The sequence below is a fragment of the Didymella exigua genome (genome assembly GCF_010094145.1).
Source record: "Didymella exigua CBS 183.55 unplaced genomic scaffold M421scaffold_6, whole genome shotgun sequence".
Classification (NCBI taxonomy): Eukaryota; Fungi; Ascomycota; class Dothideomycetes; order Pleosporales; family Didymellaceae; genus Didymella; species Didymella exigua.
The window spans coordinates 147486-159318 of NW_022984780.1; the positions used below are offsets into that span (position 1 = coordinate 147486).

Sequence of the window (11833 nt, forward strand, 5' to 3'; positions counted from 1 at the left end):
GCCGTTGGGGCCGTTGAACGGCCGTTGCACGACCATGCCACGACTGTCAGCAACGGCCGGTCTAGGCCGGATTTCGAAAAACTTTTCCCGATGTAAGGACACAACTATACAACATAACACTCTAATAGCAACAACTAAACTACAGCTAAGGAGCGGACTAGCAGCGCTAGCAGAAATTAACAAGTATCAACGCAAAATTGGATCACTGCTGTTCGCTGCGGTCACCACACAAGCTGACATTGCGTTCGCCACATCAAGGCTTGCCAGGTTCCTCACCAATCCAGGCATCCGCCACCAAGATGCTGCGGACTAGGTCCTTCTATATCTACTCAACACTAAACAGCGATCACTGCAGCTTAGAGGAGGCATCAGCCTCCAGGTAGCAAGTGACGCGTTGCTTCTTGTCGGGGTTGTCGCTTGGTCGCTTCTTGTCAGGTTGTCGCTTGGTCGCTTCTTGTCAGGTCGTCGCTCAGTCACCTTCTCTCTTTGTTTGCGTCTGCTTGCTTGAACTGGCTCTCACTGTGTGTTACGTGATGACTGATCCTTTAACCAGATCCTGGCGTGCGGGCGAACAGTCTGCCGAGGTAGGAAGAGCGTATGTTGACTGGCCGGTCTCGTATGCTCTCTAGGTCGCGTCTCTGGCTGTGTCGGCAGCTTTGTTTGTTCGTCGGAGAGCGCTTTCGCTTACAGATCAAGAGCCATGTAGGCGTCGTCTCGCAATTCGCGAGCGCAGGCGTCGGGAGCGTCTCGAGCGGGCTGGACGAGCGGGCTGGACGAGTAGGCGGGCTCGAGCTCGATAGTCGCGGGAGATGCATGGACAATCGCTGTCTGCGCGCCTCTGCGCTGCTGCGTCTTCTATCAACGCAGCTGTGTGTAGTACTCGTGCGGCCACCCATTGTGTCCAAGGGCGGGACAGAAGCTGTGTCTGGGGAGAGCAGCGAGCACGCGGCTGCGGCGTGCGACAACGCAAATGTGTACACCAGTGTTGGTGGGTCCTGGCGTTCACCAAGACTAACAGTCTGACACAGCGTCGACAAGAAGGTGAAGAGCAGGCTCGTTAACAAATATGGCCCTTGCAGTCGTCAGGGGGCGGCGGTGCTCTGCACAGGCTCCCGCTCGTGGTCTTCTCCAGCGCCTACAGTGCAGCGAGCGAGTTGGGTACCAAGCATCCCACCGCGTAGTCGCCCTCGCCCGACGTCGCATCCTCGCCGCACCCGAGAAGACGATCCCATACAGCCTCCGCCTTCGCCGCTGCTGTCTCTACCGCTCTTTGGCCACTGTCGCCCGTCGCCAGAGCATACGCAGCTGCTCCCTTCGCTCCGACCATGGCGCGTCACCGTCTCCTCCTCTTCCCGCCCCAGGCTCGATCGTCTGCACGGGCCACTCCGAGTAAACCTCGTCTCTCTCATCGTATTTGGCACCTCCATCTCTCGCAAGCCGCCAAGAACGCAGTCTGCGCGATGCCGGCGCCGTCCCATCCACGTTTACCAGCTCGCCACCCATGAGCCACCGGGCTGAGCGCAGCTCTGCGAAAGACTTCCTTCACTTACAACATGCCACTGTCTGTCGCGAAAGCCCACCGCCAGCAGCACGCTATACATAGTTAATCTAGGAGGTCTACAACTAAGTATTATCTGCGCATCTAAGTGTAAAGAAGACTTATTAGTTATTATCTAAGAAATATTACTAGAAAGGTATAGAAACTTCTTATTAATATTATATTTGTAACTACATTCTATGCTAAAGAGGACATCTAAAGCAGACCTAACTCTAAGGTTACCTCTACTCTTTACCTATCCTAGACTAACCTATGTAATATCTTTATATAGACTTTAAGGATTTTCTACTAGATAAAGCTAGTTATAACTAGATTATAGTAATTATTAACTGCCTGTCTAAATAAGCAATTATAATACTATATTACAAGAATATAAACACCTAAGGTATAGCTAACCTATTTATCTAATAGGTGTACTAATTTAGCTACACCCTAGAATCTATTATATTAGACTATGGTCTACAATTTATATCTACTTTCTAGTCTGCCTTCTATAATATTATTAGTGTGAAGGTTAAACTGTTAACTACCTATTACAAGGAAACAGATAGTTAAACTAAAATTATAAACAAGTATATTAACTAGAGATTGCGCCTGTTTATATCCTACTACTAGGATAACTAGAGCAATCTACTGCCTATAATTAACTAAGCCTAAATAACTCTACCCTACTTAACAATTAGTATAGCCCTGTATTAGGTCCTTTTTAGTTCTAAACTAAAGCAGAGCTAGTTCTAGAACAACTAACTAGTAAAAGGAAAAGGACTAGAAGCTATAAACTGTAAGGATGCCTTAGCCCTAGCCACTCGCATACATAACGCCTAGGCCACAGCTAAGAAGAATATAGAACAGGCTTAACTCTAAATACAGACTGCAGTTAATAAGCATTATTAACTAGTTAATTAGAAGGTTAGTAATATAGTCTATCTAAGCACTAAGAACCTGTTAAACCCACGCCCTAGCAGAAAGCTATCTAACCTGTAGGAAGGTCTATTTTAAGTACTAGAATAGGTAGGATATTTATACTAACTTAACTTACCTAAGGGATCTTACATCTATAATATATTTACCCTAAATATATTGTGCAAAGACCCCTAGGACCTACTCCTAGGATAAGAAGTGCTAAAACCCTTAGGTATCCCTATCTAAGGCGTTGAAGAGTGGGAAGTGGAAGAAATCCTAGCCAGCAAGCTCTATCGCGCAACCCTGAAGTATTAGGTTAAGTAGGTAGGCCACAATTAGGACCCTACTTAGTATAACGCCTCCAACTTTATGGGCGCCCCCCACAAGTTAAGAGCGTTCCACAAACAATACCTAAATTAGCTAGGACCTCTAAGAGGCTTAGAAAAATAGATTAACGTGTGGGAGAAAGGATTAGAAGACATGTCACATCTAAAGGATAACAAAGTAAGGGAGAATAAACACAGTTTGTTATAATACACTATCTACAGGTACAAACTAGCTAATTTTAGAACCTACCTTAGGCCTTACAGCAGGTCTATCTTGTTACCTAAAAATTTATAAGGCACGTCAGACAGCTTGCTGTCTAACTCTGCCCTAACTGCTCCTCCTAAACTACTATTATATCTATTCCCCCTTCTACTACTTAGACAACTGCCCTGTCCACCTTATTGTCTTTTTCTACCTTAACTCCCTCCTTCCATAAGGCCCTGCAAAGCCTTTGTTAGCTCTACCTAAGCTCCTGCCACCTTCTTAACAGCCGCCGCCAGATCAGCCATCTGAACCTGAAGGACCTGATTCTCCTCCACTACCCGATAGTAGTCCGCTAGTAGCACGTCCACCACCAACACGCTCTTGAGCTGGGCAGTCGCTACCTGCACACAGCTCGCCAGCGCGAAGGCGGCAGCCCGGACCCTAGCCTCCGTGATGTGACGGTCATGAATCACGTCGCTGCCGAGCGCGACCTCGTACTGTCTAAGGGCCTGCCAAAAGACAGAGAATTCGCTTTCCACATAAGTAGGAAGCTAGAATCTGTTAATATATAACTAGGCAATGGCTAGTATTAGATTTGTACTAGAACACACTTCTTGTTTTAAAAAGTGCAGTACACACACTTCTTAGAGCTTATTAACAAAAACTTGAAGTTAACAAATTAGCTGCAAGCAGTAGCCTAGACTAAACAAATATAGATAACTCTGTAAGCCTCTAGAAGCGCCCTAGGTGGTACAGGGATTAGCATGATGTGTTACAACTTGTTAAAGGTTAGACGTATAGCTAAGTCAGTCTAATATACGTACGCAGAGGTGTTCTGTTTACTTAAGATAAAACAGAAACTAGAAGAACCTCTCTGTTAGTATACTTAGTTGTGTTGCCATAATAATAGAATATATAACAACACAAAGTAAAAGTAGGTTTATGTTACCTACTGCTAATTCTTTTTTACTTGCCACCTCTGCATACGTTCTGTTTCAAACCTAAGTCACAGATATAGGACTATCTGTCTACAAGGAGGGGGGTAGTGTAACAACGCTCTACAAATAGTAACCTAATACTACTAGGATACAGTTCTAGTGACTTATGACTATGGCCCTTGTTACATAGCATAAGCTTACACTAAACTGCCACTAAACCCTTATATATAAGGAGCAAGGAACTGTAGCATTGTAGAGTAGTTTTTCTGTATCCTTTTGTACAAGACCTATAGGTGTAGAGAATATATCCTGGTGTTCTTATCATCCCAGCACTCCTATATGCCTCGTAGCGGATTCACACCTATTCCGGATATCTCTCTTCTTGCCTGCGTCGTTACACAACAAGCCATTGGGGCTCTACCACCTCAAACCTCAATATCTTAACAACCTAATTTCAAACTACTTTTAAAAGAGGAGAGGATTAAGCTTACCCTTTAAGTAATTAAAGAGCTGTAAAAATTAAGTGTGTAACACACAGCTATTATCTATAATGTATCCTAAAGGTTAATTAACTGTTAACACGCTAGGACACAGTTAACACGTAATACCTACCCTAAATTAGCAAACCTGTAAAAGACAGAAGAGAGGACGCTTGTGTAGTATATTAGGAAGCTAGATTCCTAAGGATTTGCCCTAATGCTTTATTGTGTTGAAGATATAGCTAATTAACTGCGTGCTGCACGCGGCGCAAAGCCTATTAGCCTATAATAGGCTTTAAACTTTGTTAAACATAAACCTAGACTTAAATTGCATATAACTTAATAGAGGGATTGCTAGAGAGTCTTGTGTAGTAATCTAGAGGTTATTAGGCCTTAGTTTAACCTTGTACATAATGTTAAGGCTAAGTACAGTATCCTAGATAAAGATACCTACAACTTTAACAAGACTAGCTTTACTATAGGTATTAGAAACTATGTTAAAGTAGTCACTGTATTAGAAAGATGTACTAAGCCTATTAGGTTGTAATAGGGGGACTGTAAGTAGGTGACTTTTATTGCTGCAATTAACGCAATAGGCTAGGCAATTGTGCCCTACCTTATCTTTAAAGCAAAGAACTATAACGCGTCCTAGTACCCTAATTTAAGGCTACAATAGCGCATTAGGGTTAGCAATAATAGCTAGACTACAAATAATATTAGTGTAGCCTAGTTAAGGCACTTTATTAAGCAGATTAAGGGCTAGAGGGTGGGTAGCTATGTGCTGCTAATAATCAACAGCCACGAAAGCCACAAGTTGCTTGCCTTCTAGAATCTTTGCAAGGAGAACAAGATAATTACCCTATGTATGCCCCCACACTTATCGCACATCCTGCAGCCGCTTAATGTGGGCTGTTTTGCCCCCTTAAAGCAGGAGTATAGCAAAGAGATTAGAGTCTTGGCAACAGACTATATTAGCTAAATTAATAAGAAGGCCTTTATTACAATATTTACAAAGGTTTTTAAGAAGGTGTTCTTAAAGGCAAATATCACATTAAGCTTTAAGGCAACTAGCTTAGTGCCTAATAATCTATTAGTAGTGCTATTAAAGCTTAATATTAAGCTTTAGACGCTAACACTACCTCTACTAGGGGGGACCTAATAGAACCCTAAGACACCTACTAACACTAATAAGATAGAGTCTTAATTAATGCTGCTTCGCAATTATATTTAAAAGCACTAAGGATTGTTACTAACTCTAATAGTAGAGATTGTTAATTAGCTGCAGAGAGGCACTGTAATGCTACTGCATAGGCAGATGTTATTAGCAGCCTAAGTGCTGCAGCTTAAAGCGTTAAACAAGGCTGCTTCTAAGCGTAAATCACGCAAAAGAAAGTAGATCTAGAAGGGTAGAGACCTTTTAAAGGAATAGGTAGAGGATTTAATAGCCTAATGTAATATTAGGGCGCAGGTAGAGAGGGAAACGCGTAAGAGTAGGGCCTAAATAGGTGCAGGCAAGCAGGGCAAAAGGCACTGCAAGTGCTGTAGTAAGACAGGGCACAACTTGCGTATGTGTAAAAAAGATGTAGTAGATGTTAGCAATTAAGAATATATACTGTTGCCTATAGTATAACGTTGTGGTGTTGAGCAATTGCGTGTAGAAGGCCTAATAGCTTGTTGGGGTGGCGCGCTCGCTTATCCGGCGCACTCGCTATGCACTCACGTTATACTAATTGTTAATAGTTATAAGAGCCACAACTCTACAGAATTCCAGCAATACTGCAAGGATCACAAGATTATAGCTCTATATATGCCTGCGCACTTATCGCACCTCCTGCAGCCACTTAACGTGGGTTGTTTTAGCCCTCTAAAGAAGGCGTATAGGGATAAGGTTAATAAGCTTATTTATAACTAGATTAACTACATTATAAAGTAGGAGTTCCTGCTATGCTTTAAAGCAGCTTACAAGAAAGCTATAACCCCTAGCAACATCTAGGGAGGGTTCTAAGGGGCTAGATTAGTCCCTTTTAACCTAGAAAGGGTTATATTAACCCTTAATGTGAAGCTACGCACTCTATCACTACTACTCCCTACAAATAACAAGCCCTAGCAGTTGCAAACCCTAAGCAATACCCTAGAATTTAAGTTGTAATTAGCTCTAATTTAAGACAAATATAAGAGGGAGCAGGGTAGCTTACCTACTTCTGTTCTAAGCGCAATTAAGCAATATACAAAGGGGGGAGCTATCCTGTTACATAAGCTTACACTTGCACAAAAACAAATCTGTAACTTAAAGCAGCTGCTAAGGCCACTACACAACGTAAATTGCACAAAAGAAAGCGTATTTAAGCTAAGGGAAGCCTTGCAGTTAAAGAGGGCTAGTGGTTAACTGCTCTAAAGGAGTTTAGAGCGCGTAGTAATAGAAAGAGGGGAAAGAAGCTAGTGCGCGCTGAAGGAGGTGAACTATCCTAACAACACTGTAGACAGTGCAGAGAGGGTGGACACAACGCGCGAACGTGCAAGAATAATATTAGAGAGGTCTCTAAGTAATATTACAGCTTGTTTTGCCTTGTGCAGCGCTAGTTTGTGGTGTTTTAGGCCATAATAGGGTTTGATGGGGGAGGGTTGTAACAGAGTAGGCGCCATGCCCTCGAAATCAATACTACGTGACTTCTCTGCCTATACCAAAAGGTAAGCACAAGAATACTTAAGCAAGTATTCGTTGCGTAGTATAATATATATAGACAATAATAGTGCTAGCCAACTAGCTTTGCCTCTAGCTGCTATGAGCGCTATGCCACGTGTCGTGTTCGTGCATAGTCGTTACAAGGGTCTTGGCAAAAGTGGGCGACTCGCCCTGGTGGGCGAATCGCCCTACACCTACGTTATGGATAAGAAAGGCTTCTTTGTTAGTATCAATAGTCACACTAAAAGGATAGTCTCTAAGGCAATTTAGGAGTTAAAAGAGTGCACTATAGTGCTTAGAGATGGCAACAGAGAATAGGTGACGCTGCTGGCTTGCGTATGCGCTTCTAGAGAGGCATTACCACCCACTCTTATCTACTAGGGCACCTCTAGGATTTAATTAACCTAGGTTAACAACCTTGTTACTAAACAATACTAGATTTTTATCTCCTACTTAGCAACAGGATAGTTAAACAATGACTTAGGGCTTGCCTGGCTTCAGCAGGCGTTTAATTGCTATACAGCAGCTAAAGCTTGCTGTCAATAGCAGCTTCTGATCCTTGACAGCTACAGCAGCCACCTCACGCCTAAATTTCTAGAGTATTGTGACGCCAAACGCATCCTCCTTATAGTCTTTCCACCTTATTTAACTCACAGTTTGCAGCTGCTTAATGTTGTCCTCTTTACGCTACTTTCAAGGCACTACACTAAGAAGCTTACCCACTACCTCTAACAAACCTAAGGCCTTATAAGGATCACAAAACCTGACTTCTACAGTAACTTTTAGCTAGCGTGGAGCGCTACAATGACTTTAGAGCTTATATTAAAGAGTTTTCAAGCTACAGGCGTGTGGCTGATGGATGCAGACGCTGTACTAAAATGCTTCAACAACCACCCACCACAACAAGACAAAGACGCAGAAATTGGAGAGCATGGCGACGGCGATAGCTGGCCTGAGCTGCGCAAAATTTTTGATGCTGCAGTTGCTGACAAGGCCAGAATTGAAGCCAAGCGGCTGTTGCAGAGCCTCCACTTGCTACAGGTCAACAACGAGCTTCTTCGCACTTGAAACAAGGAGCTACAACACGAGCTTAACGTCATTAAGAAGCGCCCAACGCAGCGGACAACACTAACTACACAAGACAGCAACAACTGGCACAGCGGCGCTGTCTTCTACAGTCCTAGGAAGCTTGCCTGCAACCGCGCGCGCAAAGCTGCAGAACTCAATAAATCTGCGCAGCTACAACTCCAAAAATCTCGTAATAGAAAGGCAAAGGTGGCAGCAGCAGCTTACAAAAAGCAGCAGCAAGAGGAGGCAAAGTTCGCTCAACAGTGTGCTGCTGAGGAGCGTTGCAAGGCGAAGAAAGCACAAGCTGAAGTGCTGGCTGCTGAACAAGCGCTCAAAAAGCAGCAACACAACGCTCTAATTGCTTAAAAATCTCACAATACACTTAACAAGCGTAAGCAAAAAGTCTCACAAAGTGCTGCAAAAAATCTAACAAAGTGTTGTTGTGTTGTGGCTGCTCAAAGTCGTGTTGACGCTGCACTGCTAGCTGCGTCTTCCCCACCCAAAATCACTGCGAGAGGCCGCAACTTGTGGTTACCAGCCAAATATAAATAGCACAATTGAAGCGCAAGGCTCTGTATAGCAATACACCAACTTTTCTCAGGATAATAGCTTTTGAGTGTGGCTCTACAGCTTCATTTTTCTATTGCTAATATCTCGTTGGGGTGGCTCATCGGCTGAACTGGCTCATCGGCCGCACGGCCACGGTACATACCTACTGCTGTAGGTAAAGCCTGTCGTTGCCCAAGGCTGCGCATATTGCTAAAAGTAGCGAACAACAGGCTCGGAAGAAATTTTGACATCGTGTTCTACGTGTATCAGATCCTGTCTAGTCAATGCAGTGTTGCAAATTAAGAATAGTTTGGCAATGTTTAGAAGAGGATATCGCAATACACGAAAAGGTTCGAGTATGATACATTGGATCGAGCAGCCTTCAAGGCCATAAAAAATTATCGCTATCCTGCACAGCGGACCACTTCTGTGCCATCGGTCGGCGACCAATGCAGCATCTACTGGCCGAAGGTGTACTCGGGGATATTGATATCAGTGACCTTCCAGGTGATGCCACCATCGTCGGTGGACATCTCGCCGGTGACGCCCTCACCCTTGCCCATAGTCTGGTCGTAGTTGGGGTCGGCCGTGTCGAGGGTTATGACCGTGTTGATCCACTTGTGAGCGGGCATAGTACCGCAGTTGTCCTCGGCACACTCGACGGCGCTACCCCAGCCCGCAGCGTGACCATCGCTGGTACTAAGGGTGGCGACCTGCTTGTCGTTGATAGAGACATATTGGGTGTAGTTGCCAGTGGCGTCGTCGAATTTGTCTTCAATGATGTCAGATGTGTTTTGTCACTTTGACATTTAACTACTTACAGTGCATAGTGACTTTCTCGGCCGCGACAGCATTAGTGCCATCAGTCTGAACGGGCATCTGAGAGTTGCTGCCGGTGCTCTGGAGGGTGTAGGCGAAAATTGACCATGACGACGTTGACTGGAAGGCGTCGGCAATCGATTGGATCAGATCGCCATTGGAGGTACCCATGCCAACCCAGAGGGAGGCATCTCCAGCATTATTGCTAGGAGTTTTGGGCAAGACAAGTGTTGATGTGGACTCCCGGATCCAAGATCCAGAGCCAACAGGACCAGTACTGAAGGATGGGCCCATGGCAGCCTCAATAGAGGCAGCGGCAGCGAGTACAGGGAAGATTTGGCGGAAAGAAGGCATGTTGATGAATCTAAATGAAGGACTCCGGGTCAATGAAGAAAGCGAATGTTGTTGGAAGATGTACAGAAAGCTGAAATGAATGGATGGTGAACTCTTGATGGATAGCGAGATAGACTACTTAAAGTTAAAGAAAGAATTGACAGTGGTTGCTCATTTCAGTGGTTCCAGCGTGTCATCTGTTTGCAGATACCGTATAAAGCAGGACATGCCGCTGTGCCTTTCATCTCGGCGTTTTTAACGCCCGAAGTCCTTCGTTTCAGACCCTCTTCCTCCGTAGCGCTTGTTTTTTCTTGATCAGAGCTTGCCTTCTGACTCCCGTCTTTGATTAGACGAAGGGCCGTGCTTGTTTCGAAGACCCCTGCAACCCTGCAGTGATGTTCATATTCGAAACATCTGTAACATGGCATTGAATGCCATTTTAACAAGTCATACTGGTATAATGCATCGCTATTCTCTGTCCTCTCGAGGCATCTCGGGCTGAAATCTTCCGTGTTGTTGCTAAACTCTCCACAATTCGCAACGTGCTATCAGCGAAAAGGCTCTCGTAGGTTTCTCATCGCCGTCCAGAGTAGCGTTGTGCGGTCGAACAGTGAATGCGCAACGAGGGTTGTGCAAGTGGTGCACAATAGTGTGGAGCAGTGCCAGTGAAAGCAAGGAGAGCGAGAGAAAGAAGTTTGCAAGCGGAGAAGAGCCCTGCAGTCTGTGCCTCGGCTAACCCTACCACATAGGTAGATAGCAACTGGTGAAACAAAAAGTTAAGCTAGAGACCGCAAGGCTGACTTTCTCACTTCGTATTTGCAGACTTCTAATGACGATAAGCATTTTCAAGCTTAAGTTAGCTGTGGCTTTTCATGTGGTGGGGCGGGTTAGGTACCCGCACAATACACGCTGCGTTCACTCCGCATTACACTGCCAAATGTATAATTTAAATAAAGCACGTAATACCTACTTGTTTCGATAGTGCTACTGAATGTTCAAACTGCACGTCCTCAAACTCGACAGCTGCCCCCTCGTTATAACTTCTGAGGTTGACGGACAGGGTCAAAGACCAGCGACGGTCTGCCCATCGCCCCTTGTCCACAAATGATCACTGTGGAAGTATCGTCAGATTTCAACACATGATTGAGACCGCGACTGAGAATCTGACTCGAAATCCGGATCTTGTCCGCTTGCTGGAATAAATGACGACAGGTATGCCGGAAACAGATGTGGGTCAAGGTCTCCCGGCCTGGAAAGGGATGGGAGAAAAGCAAGACTCCAGGTTTTCGACGGCTCTTAGTGCAAAGTCGTCTTCCTACAGAGGATGATTGTTGCACTTCGTTACTGACGCTGTGAAGACATTCTTCCCCACTGTCAGGCTCCAACGACCAAAGGCTTCAACGACATGCGCAAAGCTGTCACCTTCCAATGTCATACTTCACCAGACAAACATGTAAGCTCAGGTATTTCTCTGGGCCACTGAAAGCCTTTCGCTAACAATGCTGCTTTTGATACTTGACAAACTTCGGTGAACGATGAAATAGGTCCCTGTATCAAGCTGCCTTCAATCCGTCGATGTCGATCTCTGGGTGAATGACACAGGCCAGAATGTATATAACGTGTTTTACAAGCGAGTCGTCAATACAAACGAGTCGTCAGCCCCACCAACTTTAATCACCTCTTTAAGCGTATAACTCAACCACGTTGTAAGGCAGTATATATATATTAATATACTAGTTCAAGCAGGATCTATAAAGTCCTTTTTACACGTTCTTGCGTTATGCCCAGTCTCTCTACACCTGCTGCAGCGCGCAAGAGCCTGGCGGCTGAGGCCTGCTTGCTCTCCACTTTGAGGCTCTACACGGGCAACCTGCTGATCAGCCTTACGCTGAGCGAGTATATCCTCTCCAGCTCCCTTTGTCAAGACTCCTTGCTTCTGGAGTCGCTTTTTCTTGCGCTGTTTACGCGCCGA

General features: G+C 45.0%; 3 protein-coding genes across 3 annotated transcripts; 1 reads left to right on the top strand and 2 right to left on the bottom strand.

The window, feature by feature from the left end:
- Positions 1 to 896: 896 nt before the first annotated feature.
- On the top strand, positions 897 to 1593 carry M421DRAFT_417760 (uncharacterized protein). Its single transcript, XM_033591581.1, has 2 exons — positions 897 to 1121; positions 1151 to 1593. Exons 1-2 carry the CDS (start codon positions 1067 to 1069, stop codon positions 1516 to 1518), a joined length of 423 nt encoding a protein of 140 aa, XP_033451356.1. The 5' UTR covers positions 897 to 1066; the 3' UTR covers positions 1519 to 1593.
- A 7470-nt stretch (positions 1594 to 9063) lies between these two features.
- On the bottom strand, positions 9064 to 10131 carry M421DRAFT_339805 (uncharacterized protein). The gene is made up of 2 exons (XM_033589456.1): positions 9531 to 10131; positions 9064 to 9481 (listed from the first exon to the last, which is right to left on the bottom strand). Exons 1-2 carry the CDS (start codon positions 9880 to 9882, stop codon positions 9168 to 9170), a joined length of 666 nt encoding a protein of 221 aa, XP_033451357.1. The 5' UTR covers positions 9883 to 10131; the 3' UTR covers positions 9064 to 9167.
- A 1058-nt stretch (positions 10132 to 11189) lies between these two features.
- Positions 11190 to 11833, bottom strand: M421DRAFT_339826 (uncharacterized protein; the record flags this gene model as incomplete). Its single annotated transcript, XM_033589457.1, has 2 exons — positions 11190 to 11319; positions 11377 to 11833. A coding segment is annotated over one exon (234 nt), but the record flags the coding sequence as incomplete, so codon positions are not given.